The following is a 16,901-nucleotide window of genomic DNA, read 5'->3' as shown; positions in this document are numbered from 1 at the left end:
CTACAGAGGGAAAATTTCTCACCTTTGGTGTAGGAAAAAAGGGATTTTCATTTCCATTGCAGAGGATGAACATACTGAATAAGAAGTTTACTTAAGAGTTTACAAGAAAATAAGCCAATTATTCAGAACAAATCCTCATGAATCAACAAAAGAAAAAGGCAGATGTGCTTGCTTATTCAGCATGGGAGGTAACAGTGATAGTGCAGGTGCTGAGAGTAGCCTACAACATCAGTATATACTTACCATTTCCATTTCTGCTCCTCTTCTTTTTTCGGCTTCTTTCTTTTGTCTACTTCCGGGCTTTTCTTATCTTTGTTCTTAGCTTTCTTTGCTTTGCTGTCCTGTAAAACGTTAGAACAAGCTACTGTATTCCATTGCTCCTATTCTCCAGGAAAAGGTGCTTTAGTACCAAACAAAACTGCCTTTTGGCATGCACTAGTTTGACCAGAAACAGCTGAATTACTAAGGCCTAAATACAGAACAGGATGATCAAAGAGCATGTTTAAGTCACAGGTTGCTGACAGTCAAAGTTTTAAACAAATTATTTACCTTAGAAGTGGAACATATTAAGTGCACACACAGTCACTTATTCTGCCTCACCTGATAAGCAGTAAGTTTGTGCCACAGTAACATGATTGCTCATCATAGGAACACCCTGCCCAGTGTGCATTATTTATATCTACCCTGGCAAGTGCTACAGAGCACAATTACATCACTATGAGGTGTCTTCTGGGAACGTATGTTCACTATAGTGACACTTTCATTAAACTAGAGAATTAACCAAGTTTCCAGGAGCTGCCTGCAACGTGTGCCTCACAAAGGTGCCTTTGCTACACACAGCAGCATAGTTCTTAAGTCTCCAATTATGGCTAACCTCAACACCACCTCCCTTCCCAAATGTATACCCTTGGTTTCATCCAAAAGCTTTCAATGTCTTTCCAGCAGCAAATCTAAGTCTCATCTCCTCTGTTTCTGAACTGTCCTATATTACCTGGGCAGTTACCAGGTGTTGTCAGTAAGGTTCTTCTACTCTCTGCAGACTATTCTATTTAGAAAGACTGAACTGCTAGGAACAGACTATGAACTCATGTTCTGAAGACATCCTCTCCATCACTTATTTTAAGTGTAGGAGACAAAGCTCCTCTGACTTTCTACATTATGGCTCAGACAAGTTAACTTGCACTCCAAATCTGGATCTGCTACATGCAGCTTCGTCCCAGGACTGATCCTTGCCTTTTTCCCTTTGAATTAGATTCCTCTTACTCTGCACAATTCAATACCAAATTGTCAGTCTTGCTTTTCTTGCAAGGAACAAACTTATCTTTCACATTACCTCTTCTTCTTCTTGTTTCCTTTTCTTTGCTTTCTTTATGTCTTCAGTTTTGATTTTCTTGGGTTTGTAGTCAGCACTATAAGAACAAAGAGTAGCTGATGAAAATGATCAATACTGGAAAGGATGAAAATACAAAGTCATACATGTGCAAACTTTGTGTGTTCAATTTCGTAGTATTACTGACGTGTTTAGACTCTGAGTAATATAATGTTGCATTCTGCTCTCAGAAGGCTGAATAATCCTCAACCAGCAGAAGGTCCTACAAAAAGTCTTAAACCCTATAACTGCAAATAGTTGCCCAGAAGATGTTTTCAGACTGCTGAAATAATTATTTTACTCGATGAAGAACCAATTCAAGAGTATTAGCAGTCACCCAGTGATTACATGGAATAGAACAGATCAGGAGAAACTCAGTGGGCAGGTTTGCCCAAACCTCTCTGTCCCTCTTGCAACCATCCACCTGTGACCTGCTTCCAAGGCCCACTTTTTGCATCCCCCACTAGTATGAACAAGAAAATTGACTGCTGGCAAATTCTTAATCTTTCCATTGCAGGCATGAGATGGGAGGCCACAAAAACTTAACAGAAGGCAGCGAATGATTACACAAAAGAAAAGATGTCACACCCATCTCTCATGGAAACTGAGAAATACCACATTGGGACAGAATGCCACTATGGGAAAGCTCTTCCAAGCCTTCAAGTCCACACCACTAATAAGGTCATGCTATCTAAAAATCTAGACATGCATAGATGGTGATCACAGCATGATGTAACTGGGCTTGTATTTTACTGTGCAGGCTACTATATATCAGGCAAACATCACATGAACTTTCTTTAGACTTAGAGAAAAATCCTCAGGATAATCCACATCATATTTAGATATTTTTAAAAGGGAATCATGCTAAGTAGTGCACATGAGCCCCTCCTGTCTGCTGAACAGGCTGACTGCATTTTCTTCCTCTTGTGTAGTCATATGCTCACCCAACAGAAGCCACTGCAGTCACTTAGCTAGCATTAACACCACACTTACTCAGACTTACGTTTTGCAGTCTTCATCAATCTCTCTGCTCACCTGTTTTTTTTTTTTTCCCTATTTACTAACACTGCTGCTCTCTGGAGAAGCAGACAATTTTGGATTATTTTTCCATGGAGAATACAAATACTATTTGGACTCAGACCTTCAGTCCCCCAGTACATTCTGAATATCTTATGTCGTACTTGCTCCCTTGGTGTTCTCTTTTTAGAGACAAAGGCAAACATTCAAGTTACCAGCACTCAGGCCACTTACTCATCATCTTCTCGAGGCCTCTTCAGGGGTTTGGAGTCCTCTTTAGGAGAAGCATAAAATCCGTCATCATCTGGTTCATCTTTAATACGTGGTGGACTACAAAAAGAAACAAATAAAGGTGCTTCTGAACTTCAGTCGCACATTTCTCAGTTTAAGAGATGATCAGATGCAGAATAGATAGGTCTTCTAGTTTTAGAATGAGTCCTCTTCCTCAGATCCCAAAGACTCAAAGTGCCCCATTCTCTGAACTTCCACAGACAGCACAAGCAGAAAGGCCTTCAGTGCCAACATATTTGCTATTTCTGAAGCAACACCAAGATCAATTATTTACAAACAGCTTAGATTTCACTTTTTCTTTGAGACTCTCAGTAAAAACAACTGCAGCTTCCAGCACTTTTAAAACAGAACTGAAATCGTGTATGTGTGGATCAAATAGGAATATTACACAATTCCAGCTCAATATCCTTACTGAGTCTGGAAAAAGATTGTCAAACAAGCAGATTTGAAAGCTCTATTACTGAATGTTTTGTGAACTAAATATTGATGTACACGAAAAAGTAGAGAAGGAAACAAAGATCCAGCTAACTTAAACTCATTAGCCTCTTTTCACTATCCAAACTGTGGGAAGCAAACAATCCTGTCCCTCTCAAACCACAAAGACTAAATTAAGCTCAGTGCTTTCAGACATAATATTCCCCTGAACACTAGTAACAAAAGAAAAATAGAGTATGAGTGGGTACAGAGACTCTCTTTAAACAAACTCATTATTTCTAGATTTCACAGAAGCATTTCACTTATCTTCAAAAATAAAAAGATATCACAAAGAGTGCAAAATCACATTTGGAAGCACTTAGCACTGTTTCACTCAGGTACAAAAAGTAACAGAGCCGTCTTGGGCTTTCCTATTCATATTCAATCAAATTTCTATATCAAATTGACTCAGTTTCCAAGTCAACATGCAGAATCTGCAATTGGGTAGAGTGGGAGAAAAAAAAAGAAGCATTCTGCTTTGCAGATCACAGCCAGCAAGAGACATTCTGGAGTCTTATTTTAGCTGGTAATGTGTCCGTGAAGCAGAACAAGACAGTTTGCTCTTTCACAGCTGTAAAGCACTGCAGTGCTAGAAGATATAGCTCAGAGAAAACAGGTACGTGTTGCTGTAAGAAGCCATTTCTGTGGCACTGCTAAGACATGAGTCTGCAGCATACACAGTCACAAAACATCTACAGAAAAAGAGGTATTCATCCCATTTAATTTATTCTTACTTCCAGGCAGAAACCTAGTACTACTGTTTATTAGGCTGTCTGGAGTTTTATCTATTTAACACTGAAACATTTCTCAACGTTTTGTAATAGCGGGAAACAAAGTGTGATCATATTAAAAGAAGTATGACCAAGCTGAACCTTGACTTGCATTGTTCCCAAGACTGTAATACTGCTTCTCCAACCAAGTCCTAAAGGAGCAAATCAAAACCATCTGAACTTGTAAAAGAATGTAACAGCAGGAGATTGATGGCTCTTCACCAGACTCTGGGCTTGAAGAAGATACAACTGCAATGATTACACCAGGTTTCCTTTATAAAGGCAGAAGATGCTCTTAGACCATAAGAGTTACTTTGACAGTTACTTTGACACCAGTTACTTTGACACGAGAACATCCAGCTTCTCTGGCGAGACTACTGCATGCATTCAATTCTGCTAAATAGCTGGGGCTAAGAAGCATCTCTTACACCATGAAGATCATTGCTTTTCGTTTCCAGAGCATTCCCAGAAGGACCTGGAGAGGGCGCCTCTCTCCTGTGCCAAGCACAGCCACACAGCTTGCATTTTTGAACAGGAATACAGAAATAAAACCAGATGAGGGCACAACCAAAATGTGGAACGAACCACTAAACAGGCCCTGGCTAGGCAGGGTCCTTCTCTTACTCCTTCTGCATCATGGTGACACTACAGATTTTTTTAAGTGGGCTCATGGATTGAACATATGATTGAGAACTATATTAAAAGCTGATGTGGACACATTATCACACCATGGTCATCTCCAGTGTCCGTGGACCAGAGGCACCACTTCAATGATGACTGATGGCTGGATTTACACAAGAGACAGATCTTACCTGGTCAAATATTAAAATAAATTAATATTTTTTCTATCAGTCACTCACTTCGTGATTTTAGAAATGAGATTATTTAGTAATGAGTGACACAATACTTCCGTTCATTTGGTTCATAGGTACTTAAGTTCATTTCTATGAGTGGTAAGAATTTAGTAGGACGTCCACACTTTGAGGGTACTTCTCATTTCACATAAGCACACTTCTTACCCAGAAAGGCTTTAGCCTCTAGCCACTTACAGAAAGACAGTCTGGACTGCCTTCACAAGCCCATCTCCAAAAGATGGCTTACAGAGCTCAGGTATCAATTTTACAACTACAACAGAGGTTCTTTCAATTCCAGCTCATTATTTTTTTCCATCATTTAATCTGATCTCAGCAGAATTTAACTACTTGATACTTGGATAAACCCAGCACGTGCAGGCAGGTACCAGGTGTTCAGCAGCTCCATCACAAGTCAATGAATGTATCAACTACTAATTTCCTTAGCTGAGATGCATATATCCTCTGAAGGGGTCAAAACCATTCAATTCCTCCCAAGACCAAATGAGAAGAACCAAAACTCTGAACAAACAAATGCTACTTTTTTGAGATCACAGGCCTTATTACTTACCTGGAGAAACCATTTTCCTTTTCCTTCTTTATTTTTATATCACCAGAAGATAATTTAATCTGAAAAATATGAAAAGTAGGAGCTGATCAGTACTGCCCAGGGCAACTTGTTTTTCCAACACAAGCAGAGCATTTAACTTAATGAGGGAACTAAAGGGCACTGTGACTTGCAGCTTCACCACCTGCAGACCTGAGAGAGGTACATGTCACAACAAGAAGAGCAATAATTTTTGCCAAGCACTTGTCAATACAGCACTTTCTGGCCTTCAGCTATTTATTGAAGGAACTGAAGTGCATAATTCAAGCAGCATTCACTACTCATCTCTGTTTGCCTTCACAACAATGCAGCTAACGGATTTTCTTCATTTTGTCTCTGAATCTTAAGCTTGTCGAAACACTAACATGGAAAAATGTACTACAAGTGGACACAGCTCTACTGTGGAACCATCTCCACTCACAATACCTGCAGAAAAAGCCCTTGAAATCTCTCATCTAGCTCTCCACAAACCACATCTGTGGTCATTGGTGTTGGAATACATCTCTCCAGGTCCAGAAAACTTGGAAGTGTAAGTCACACATACCCACTGACTTTCTCTTTGCCATTCAGTGGTGTAAAACAGGCTCATCATCTTGTCTCTCCTACAGGAGTCACCTACCTTTTCTTCCTTTCTCTTTTCCTTGTCTTTGTCTTTGTGTTTGTCTTTGTGTTTCTCTGAGCTGCCATCTTTGTGTTTGGTTTTCTCCTTGTCTTTATGTTTCTTTTCCGAGGAGTCTTTGTGCTCACTGCAAGACAAGGGCATGTTTGGGAATGGCTGAGAGGAACTGAGCGATGCAGTTAACTCCCAATAGTAAAAACAGAGCCATAAGTTACATCCATTACCAACCCCAAAACAGAGTCCATCACCTTAGCAGGAAGATCCAGCAGTCTCCCGTTATACGTCATCCATCTTCCCCAAGAGGAGGAATGGGAAGGGAACATACCACAAAACCACAACCACCAAGCATTTCTCATCAGGAAAACCCTGCTGGTCCGCACCGCCAGCAAAATCCACAGTAGCTACAATTCAAGTTCAATGCTTTAGGTTGAGTTACCACTGTTTCTGCTTTTCTTTACATCCGTATAAAAGGTCAGTGAAATAGATCTGTCCATCTCGGCAATGCCCATAGGAGCTTTTGTTCAGACATACATTTATCTTTTTAACAGCTCTCATCTCTCGAAGTAAGAGAAAAATTGCTGATCTTTACTATTCCCTAACAGATGGAAAAGTAGTGCAAACAGGATATGCAATGTCCCTGTGTTTACACAAAGCCAAACAGAAAAGGCTGTGAAGACAGCCTGAGCCCACACTGAGCTGAAGCAGGCCAAAGGCACAGTGGAAATTGGTCCCTTTTCTCACTGAGCAATGGTTAGGCACTAAGCAAGCTGCCTTGCTCACGCTGCTGGTTCCCACTCCTCCATCCTTGGCTCGCTCCCTGCTCTCTGAAACACGCTGCTCAAGGCATTGCAATACAAAACAAAGCCTTACTAGAAATAGGCACTTTCCTTATTTTGGTTATTTTGACACTGAAGCAGTAAGCGCTAACCAATCTGGGAGAACGCAGCCCTGGAGAACATCAAGCCTGGAACGTCAGGTAAGAGGGTGACTACTGAAAAACACATGCTTCAGGTGTTGCTTCTATTAAAAAAAAAAGTGACTGTGAAAGGCTTGGCAGTTTGATGGCTGCATAAAGCAAGCAGCACATTAGCCAGCTCCCATGAAGCTTGTGTGATTAAGAGGAAGGCAACTAATCACAAATATTTCAGTCCACACCCAGCTGCAAAGTCCAGTGAGTTTCAGCACCCCAAGTAACACTAGCACCAACAGCCTGGGATCTACAAAGGGTCTAAATTATTCACGGCTAAGGCAGCACACACTGCAATAAATACACACTTGTCCTTCCAAGCTGAAGCAAGAAAATTCATCTCCAAAGGAACTCAATACACTCATACGCTGTGTCGCATCAAGATGTCAGTAGGAAGAGAAACCAGTTTCATTTTTAACTCTCTAGCAACTTCTCTTTATACTACACATAAAACTGTACTGAATTATGTGAACATTAAAAGTCTGGTGGCACTCTAGAAATTCCTGCAGACAGGCACACAACACATGTTGTCTGTGAGTGAAGATTCAACAACTGCAGACTATTCTTACCCAGCAGATCGTGTTATGTATGCTGCGTGATCAAGACATGTGAGTACATACAGAACATCCTGACACTGGATCTCAAGACAGCCAGGAGATGCCCCTGCTGCTCCTGCTCACATCTCACATCCCATTTTCTCTATCCTGTTCATCACTATCGCTGAGGCTAAGATACCCACTTCATTTTATTTTGCATCAAGATTCACCGAGCTTCTGAAAGAACAAAACCCCATGTGTGTGATTAATCATTTTTAAACTTAGAGAAATCTGACAATTCAGACCCGCTAACTTGTTATCTGTATGCAAGACAGGCACCTCATCTGCTGAAGATACAAGTTTTTCCATTACAAAGCTATATCATCATATACGCACAAGGAAGCCCAAAGAACAAACACACATGGCTTAGATCCATTTTATTCTCAACAAGTTTGCTTGTGTCTATTTCCCTACCCTTTCTTGTTCCTATTTGGTATTTAAATTCTACCTGCAATAACATGTTTTACTCAGACAACAATTTGCAGCTCCAAAGCACAGCACACACTGCCACCAGTGGAGTTGGATCTGTAAGGTAAAGTTACTTCATCATGGTGACTGCTGCTTGGGATAGCAAGAAAAGAAGAAAGGGTTTAAGTTTTTAAAACCATATTCTTTCTTACTGGCCGCTTTCAGTATGATGAGTAGAGAGCATTGTGAGGTACACAAAGTGCTACTGAAACACACCATCATTGATCAGTCTACATCTGCAAAGGCAAAACTGAAAAAGGCAGAAAATCCCACTGGCCTAGAGAAGCGGTGACAGTTTCTGTGTGTGCTGAATGCTTTCACACATCCTGGAAAGAAAAAAATGCTACAAACTTATGCTTGCTTATGCAGAAACCCAAATTATACCTCTTATTGGAAAGGAATTGAAAGGGGCCACCATTAAAAAGCAGCGTGTAATATACAGCTAACATTGGCCAGCACTGGGGTCAGAATCATCGAGTTTGGATTCCTGAGTTGGCTATTTTCATTTAAAAAAATCTCCAGATCATCCTTCCTCTTCACTTGGCAGCAAGCAGTAGCATTTCTCACGGAAGCACCATGGGCTCAGATAACCCAAGATAAGTCAGTTTCTAGTTTCACTCTGCTGTTCGTTTTCATGACATCTGGTGCTGGTGAGCTGTCCCGAGGTCTTGGCTTGTTGGTCTCAATATGTGACGAAGAAATTCCCCACATAAACATCCGATTTGGAAACACCGATAACGAAGACCTCAACAAACAATCCTGAGAATATGTACTTATTCTCCTCCAAAAGCAAAGCAAGTTTCTCACATATGAACGCCCGCCAGCAGCTGAGCAGTTGTGGTGTTTCAGTTGGCTGAGACACTCGGGCGAGCCTCCAGGGGAACACCATTTAACCACCACACGGCTCTCAAAAGAAAAGAGAGGGCAATGGGATGCCATCATCCCTGACCTGAGGAAGAGGTTTCAGCCTTCCATCAGAAGCTATTTCCAGACATTCCCAGTGCTATTATTAGGAGGCATTGGGAACAATTTAAAGATCAGAAGTCTGACTTTATTGTACATTCAGAATTGGAGGAAAAAAATGCTTTTCTTTAAGAAACAGGGCAAGGAAACAAAAAGGGCTCAAGACCACACACACCCAGGTATTTTTATCCCAAATCCACTTCTAAAAGCACTGTGCACCCTTTGTTGTCTTTGCTGCACATACCCTCTGCTGAGAATTCAGCCTGAAGACACTCAAGGACAGTAAAGCCCCTGTTAGATAGAGGAAATCATCACTGCAAGTCAGCCTGACCAGAGGACGTGGATCCTAACACACTTGCCCCCAGCCTGCCTTAGAAATACCCAGTCCCACTGATGAATCACAACTTCCTTTGCACGCAGACCTTTACAGCTGACCCGCAGCACTCCAGGACTCTCACCTCTGATGTTGCTAATGCTGACATCTGTTCATTTGTTCTTATTGTAAGATACAGCTGAGTAGGACACCACACCAACACAGGCAGAAACAGAGACTACATCATCCAGAGAGATTTCCTGGTGTTGTCTCAGTTCAAACAAAGGCCAGATAAGCAGTAACCCTTCTCCTTGGGCCCTGCAGCCCTTTTGTTATCTTGCTGCCTTTCATTTCGTGTATTAGAGTGAACAAGGGCATTTGAAGGCTTTGGAGGTCTCAGGCTGAAGCACAGAGGTGATCAATGCGACAGAAGCAACTGTATCCCCTCGAAGTGTAGCTGTCTCTCCCAGCGAGGGGGCCTGCAGGAGGCGGAGAGCAGGCACCTGGCAGCAGCTGCTCAGGCTTCTCTCACACTGGCAAGTCAGAAGTGGAAAGAACTGCAGATGTGCAGATCACAGCTTCCTTCTTCAAACTGCAACAGCTTTGCCACAATTTAACACGGCATTCTTCAGGTGCCATTTATGCGCGTTAATAATCCCTTCCCAGGCCCTTTCCATTCCAGCTTCAAAATCACAAGCTGGGAAGGACGCTTTATCTGAAGTGTCTCTTATTTCTGCTCTCTCATTTTCTCAGCTGTAATTAGCTTGTGACTGGGAATCTGCTACGAGCGAGCATCAGAGCCTGCTGCAAGCTGAGCTCTGCTTGCCTACTCGCTAACTGCTACACCGCAACTGGAGCGTAAAATAAAAAGGAAGCTGTGATTTTAACTAAATCTAAAAACACAATAGGGACAGAGCGTAGGTTACACAGCCCATGTCGCCTTTGACGTACTATAGCACTAATGGAAAAACGTGACCATCTATGAACGCATACCAAGGAAGGGCTGACAGTGCAGGGAGCGATTCAGAACCAGCAGGCACCAAACTGAAGGACAAGGTTTCAGCTGGCTTGCAGAATTTCACGCCCGCTCTTAGCGGGTTATCATACAGTATTACAGGGTATGAACACATGAGCCCCAGCAGTTCTGCTGCAATTTCAGCAATGTAATACATAAAATTGAAACTGCTCTTCCCAGAGTCAGGCAGGGTCTCTCCTCCAGTGCTTGCAGATAACAGATTGAGCCTTCAGCGAGGGGAGCAAGATAAAAAGCTGGGTTAACCACTAGCTGGTACCACCAGGAAGCAGAACGCTACAGGCACAGTGAGGCATGTACTTTCATTTCAATACATGTGCTGGAATCAAACAGACCAGCAAACAAAGCAAAAAATTTTTACTACTAGGAGGCATCACGTTAGAAAATTGATCAAGGTCAACTGCGCGCTTCGATGTGGAAGGAAAACAGGCACACACACAGGGTGCAGAAATCCTCACTAAAATGGCATTTTTTCCCCTTTAGGTCAGATCTCTCTGCTTCTTCATGCCCCAAATGCACTCAGTTCTTAGCAGATAGGGATGTAATAAATCACCAGGAGCTGCAAGGTGTCAGAACTGAAATGTATTGCTATTCTCCACTAACAAGTGTTTGGAATCTGTTTTTCCTATCGAAACCATAAATCGAAGAGGATGCCAGCAAAGATCAGATCTATAAATCCCTTATGTTCCGTGCTTCCGTTCATCTCAAGCTGCGATCACAAGAGATTTAGTGAGCAGAGGGAATATGCAGTCTGACAGAGGATGTCTTCCTGCAGCGGTGATGCTCGTCACACTGACAAGAGGGATCAGCTCTGCAGGAGCAGAAGCTGCACTCCCATTCACTGTCACAGCCATTTCTGCACCGTGCAGCACTGGCAGCCCACACCGTGCACAAAGCCCAAGACACCGAGCAGAAAGACACTCGTTCCTGCAAATGTTTCTAACCCAATCTCTAACAAGCCCTGGCTTCAAAGAGCCCATTAGTTCATTATTTTACAGCCTCCTTGTTTGAAAGGCTCGTCTCCCAGAGATCAGAAACTCACTGTCACATTACATCCATTTCGTTTTATTTCATTTTTTAACTACTGACATTTATATTTGATGGATGTGTGTAAGATTTTCCTTCGGGGATCAGGAAATGAAGGGTTGAGAGAAGGAACAAAAGAAAACAATTTGCTTGATAGTGATGTAAATTTACACTTTGATAAGGATTTTTTCTTAAATGGACTTTGCATTTTCTTTCTTGGAGGGGTGACCAAGAAGAGCTGAGCCATATGAATGATCTCTCCCCGTTTACTACAGCTGCAAATGAGAAGTTAAAGCACAGAGCTGTCATCTTGTGAGTGGGAGGGGAGGAAAGCAAGAAGTAAAATTAAAAAGTTCCATACCAGTCCACACACTGCTGCCACATGAAATGAGGATTATCTATTTTAGATAGATAATACATAGATAATCCTTTTCTGAGACTTATCTTGGCACTTTAGATCCTTCCTTCAAAGTCTGCGTACAGGAAACATCCGTTCTCCTGCATAGCAGTTTTTCTGCCTTCCTGATGCAGGCTTTGTTTTAGAAGTCTTAAGTGCAGGGCAGCAGACAAAACTCCAATTATTACAGACAGATAAAAATGATCTGCTCCAGGCACACCGAGGTTTACACAATATGCAATGCAATGCTGTGCTCCCCAGAATGCAAAGATGGGCTCTTCACACTCTGCATGGATAGTACAGAAGTACCAACCCAAACTTTCCTGAAAAATGGCTTGGATTTCTGCTAAATCACAGAAAAACCTCTTTGAGAACTAAAAAAAGATACAGAATGCTTCTTGCAATAACAATACAGTTATTTTTTGTTGTACTGAATGGATTTTCTGAAGATTTAATGTGTAATTCTATTAATTTAAAAATTTCTGAATGATTCGTTTTCAGTTTTAGGGACAGGCTCCTACCAGATGCTGTAAAAAATCCCCATGCAGGTAAAAATCACTGGAAAACTTCTCATTTTTAATGAAGCAACTGCTATTTTTTCACTGTTGTTTCACTGCCAAAGGAGAAACTTCACAATGAAGAAGCAATTTTATTCTTTCAGGTACTCTCAAGAGAATGGCTGCTAGGATTCTCACCAGCAGGGCAGGGCCTCGCAGAGCCAAACCACCACCACGTGCTCCCTTGCTCTGCTTCAGTGCTACTTCCCCACAAAGAAATAACCCCTATTCCAACTGCTGGTAAAATTAAAAGCAATTTAAACAGCAAAACAATTGAGAATCCACTTAAGGTGCCCAACCTGTTTGCTGAGCAGTAAGAGAGGCATGGACGCTCAGCAGTCAAGTGATTCCCAACCATTTCACACCAGCTGCATAGCCAGACTTGTCACTGCACCTTACTAGTGTCCAGGCAAGTGGTTTAGTACAGTGACTTTAATGACAGCCCCATAACTGCAGTTATACACAAGCAAGCCCAGTACAGGATGGCTGACACTGCTTTTTGTCCTCTTCCAGACTCACATTCTGTTTAACCACAGAAGTTTTTTATCAGCTTGAAACTCCCCGTTTTCAGCAAATGCACACTGCTCCACGTTCAGCACACTTCAGTCCTTCCCCACTGTGCCCAGCCACTCAGCAGTGTGCTATGCCATCCCTGGGGTCTCACTCTGCACATGAACACCCGGCAGTGCCAGGCCACTGGAATGCACTGCATTCAGAACCTTCCCACCACTCTGCTCCACATAATTAATTCCCAGCTCACCATAGATCTGCCTCCACCTCCACCAGTATGTGGTGAGCTGCTGGGATATCTCCTTCACAAGACAATTGCTACCTAAATCTATCCCCTGCAGGCACAACTTAGTATTTACAGAATTACATGAATGACAGACAAATCAAAAGATTTAGGGAAGAAGTGCTTGCATTTCAATTATGAGTCAGTTATTTCTGACAGGTTTGTTAGAAGTCAGCTGGGTTTACACAGCAAGCAGCCACACAACTCGTGCATGACTGAACACGAATGGGGCAGTGCAGATTTTAGGGGACTCCTGAAGGAGGCATCCAACACGAGCACTGCATGTGTGGCTGTGCACATTATCCTCCCTGAATGACATCTTCAGGGCTGCATGCCTCCTGATTCAGCAGTCTGATACATTCACCTTTGAGGTGCCAGTTTAAAAGACAGAAAATGCTATAGAAAATGCTACAGAAAATACTTGGAAGCTGCTCACTCAGCATGGGGAACTGTCCCACCTCCTGTAGGGGCCTGGGGATCAGAGCAACGTCACAGCCTCTCCCCACAACAGGCCCTGAAGCAGCACTCTGCACATACGTGCAGCAGTCAAGCTGTCTACGCAGCTGCATGGAAAGGAAAAAGTGCTCCATTTTATACAGGGATTTCAAGGCAACCCTGTAGGGAGGAAGGAATTACTTCCAGATAAAGAACGTTTACATATCTCGTGGCAAAGCTGCAGCTTACACAAAAGATTAGCCTTTTCACTGTTTTGTTACTTACTATTTACACAATCAGTGCTGGGCAGCTTTGAGTTACAAACCATACGCAGTTGGTAAAAAATATTTCTTCTAGTTAAAAATATCTTTCTACCTCCCACACAAATAAAGCCAAATCATTAATGAGTTCTGGAAGTTTAAAGACTGTGCTTACACAGCTCCTTACAAAGGAATGCATTTTGCTAAGATTGTAGGAGAATGGTTTCCAAGCAAAGCAATAAACACTTGAAACTGCCAGGCAAAATCAGTCCTGGGGTACATGCTTGGAAAATCAGAGAAATGAGAAACTAAGGCAATATGCATATATCAGCAGAGAAAAGTGCAACCAACACATCCCAAGCGAGCATTCTTTGCCATGAAAGTCAGTAAATGCTGAGAATTATTTGCTGAGATTTTTTTTCCCGTCAACTATTTATTTTCAGAAAGAAAAGAAAAAATAGAAGGAATTTCTTATGGAGCAGCAAGATTGTGTCACTTTTCTGAAAGGTCACAGGAAACAAAGCATGACTCCAATGAAACAAACCTGCTGCTCTCTAAGGACTCACTTTTCCCTACCCTTCTCTACAGAAATTTTTAATCCTGTCTTTGATTTTAGTTTGCATTATCACAGTTGCACAGCCTTTAGCTACTAACATCTGCCTGGCTGTAACACAAACGCTGTCTGCCAGTTACCAAGTGTCACAACAGAAACCTCCCCTCCAGTGACTGACCTGCAAATAGGCGACGTGGATTTCGTGGTGCTCGCATGTCAGGAGATATAAGCAGCAAAGCTCTTCTGAGTAACACTGTGTGTGTGACACTTGCCCTGTGCTGTGTCACACCAGTTCACCGAGCACAGAGCTGTGCATCCTGGTTCTTGCAATTCGTCCCCTACACATGGTTACTAACTGACCCGCAGCATCCACCTCCACAGCCCCACCACCATGACAAATGTTCATGCTCAGTGTGGTGGTATCGCAGGTGACAACAGGTTCCCCAGGCAGTAGGGGTGGAGTTAGCATTCAGAGCAGACAAAGCAGCAGGAGATCCTTGCACACCCACCATGTAACCCAGCTCAGTCGTGCTCAGAATGCCTGACAAACCCAGGCTGCCCCACAACACCGCCTCATAGCGCTGACATCTTCAGCCACTGTGGGACAAGGCCAAGGGCGATGTCATCACTCTGGGGAACATCTCTCCAGCTACTGCTAATTATTAGGAAGCTGAGTAGTCACATCAGATTCCACAAGCTAAAAACAACGGGGTTTATTTAAGCCAACACTCATGAGAGCTCCACATTTCTGACAAACAACTGGAAACACACAAAGGATTACCAGCAATATCCATCAATCTTCACGAAGATGGGGTTAAACTAGCTTTCAGCACCCACACTAAGCTACAATAATCTTTCATACATAAGAATTGGCTAAAATCTGCAAGCAGCATAAACTTCAGCAACGCACACAGAAACACATGCAATCACATGTCAGGCTTTAATCACCTACACTCATAAGACACGTTCAAAACACAGTGATTCTGACCTCATCACAACAATTCTAATGCTGCATGAGCAGCTGTGTTTCAGCCTTGGAGGACTCAGTCAGTTTTTTCCTCACCTATTACTGTGCTTGGACTTTTCCCGGTCTTTTTCCTTGTCCTTCTTGTGCTCTTTGTGCCGGTGTTCTCGGTCTTTGTGTTTATCTTTGTGTTTGTGAGATTCTGCAAGCAGAGAGGCAAAAAAATAAATTAAGGAACGAAGGTGGGAGAAAACTCCGTGCCTCCCTCGCAAACCTCTGCATTTTTCCCCACCCCATTTCACTGTTTTGTCAGATTCAAGATTTGTAACAAGAATCTTAGTTTCCAGAGGTCCTAAATGAATACACTGTTCCTGCAGGACAAGTTAATTTATCTTGGCAACAGCTGCATTTATACAGTCTTTAGTTCAGTGATCTTTAAATGCTTTACAGACCCTGAGGAAAAGCAACCCAGTTTGTTACGTAGTTAAGTATGGGAGATGGGAATCCTAGCTCACGTCTGTCAGTATTTCACATCAAACATAATACAAGGATACAGAGACACAGCACGAAGCTGAGATGTAGGCTGGCTAGATCCTAAAACTCACACCACCTCCATAAGTACATACTTTAGATGAAAGAATCCTCCCACTGAAACCCCAGCCCTCCCCCTGCTCCCTCCCACTAAAATCTTATTTTTAGACCCATGTGGCATGACAGACACACAACAAGAGAGAGGGGGAGAGGTGAGGGAAGAGGAAAAGTTGGGAGAAAGAACAACAGACCAGGAATGCTCTCTCTGCACTCCCCTCCTGCAGGGACACTCACCTCCCTCCTGCAACAGACCCAAGACAGTCCAATGCAAGAGCTGTAATGAGTAGGTGCAGGAGGAACCCCCTACGCAGTTAGGGCTGCTCCAAATTAAGTGACACGTCAGAAAGGGGAGGATGGCACTCAAGTGTACACGAACACTGTAATTTTAGTGCTATCAATTTCTACTCTGCGCAATGTTTTCCATCCTCAGCAACAACTGCAGCGTACAATAAACAGTGAAGTCCTTCTCAGGAACCAAAAAAGGGAAGATCCACCAAAGCAGAACACTAACACAGTTTGAATTTTAACTTTTAACATTTTTCAATGCTTATGAGCACTTTTAAAGTCCACAAATGTCCTTTATAAGCAGATCAGGAAGGAGCTCAGGCTGATGGAGCACCTCAAACCCACCCCAGCGGGCACAATGGCCTCCAGTCCAAGTTGCTCCTGTGATGCTGGAAAGAGTGCTGCGCTGATTTTGGCAACTGCCTTCAGATAACAGTGCCAGCACTTCCACCACAGATCCTGGATATAAGGTATTAAAGATTAATTAATTGTAAAGACGTTAACATGCTCCTAAAAAGGCTGCCATCCCCATACGAAGAACAGGAAACTGCAAGACAAGGGTTCTGCAAATTCCACAGCCACAAGGGAACAGCCTCATCCTCCTCAGTCTCACCACAAATCCATTTTTTCTCCTTAACCAACACCAGCTCTTGTAACCTCAAAATACCCAACTGGACACACCCTTGCTGACACTGCCACACA

At 42.7% G+C, this 16,901-nt stretch overlaps 1 protein-coding gene across 1 annotated transcript in view; it reads right to left on the bottom strand.

Moving 5' to 3' along the window:
• Window positions 1–15,706, bottom strand: part of TOP1 (DNA topoisomerase I) — a gene marked incomplete at its 5' end in the record, with an annotated part of 33,310 nt that extends 17,604 nt beyond the window's left edge. The window contains 6 exons of the mRNA XM_065754508.1: window positions 244–341; window positions 1,334–1,409; window positions 2,621–2,716; window positions 5,344–5,402; window positions 5,999–6,125; window positions 15,423–15,706. Coding sequence (XP_065610580.1) covers window positions 244–341; window positions 1,334–1,409; window positions 2,621–2,716; window positions 5,344–5,402; window positions 5,999–6,125; window positions 15,423–15,706 — 740 coding nt within the window. The remainder of the gene's footprint in view (window positions 1–243; window positions 342–1,333; window positions 1,410–2,620; window positions 2,717–5,343; window positions 5,403–5,998; window positions 6,126–15,422) is intronic.
• Between the last annotated feature and the right edge of the window lie 1,195 nt (window positions 15,707–16,901).

This window comes from Cyrtonyx montezumae, unplaced genomic scaffold (assembly GCF_038088225.1).
Source record: "Cyrtonyx montezumae isolate F1298 unplaced genomic scaffold, pur_monq_1.0 scaffold_9, whole genome shotgun sequence".
Lineage (NCBI taxonomy): Eukaryota > Metazoa > Chordata > Aves > Galliformes > Odontophoridae > Cyrtonyx > Cyrtonyx montezumae.
Note: the sequence above shows the minus strand (reverse complement) of the source record. Positions and strands in the feature narration are given on the sequence as shown.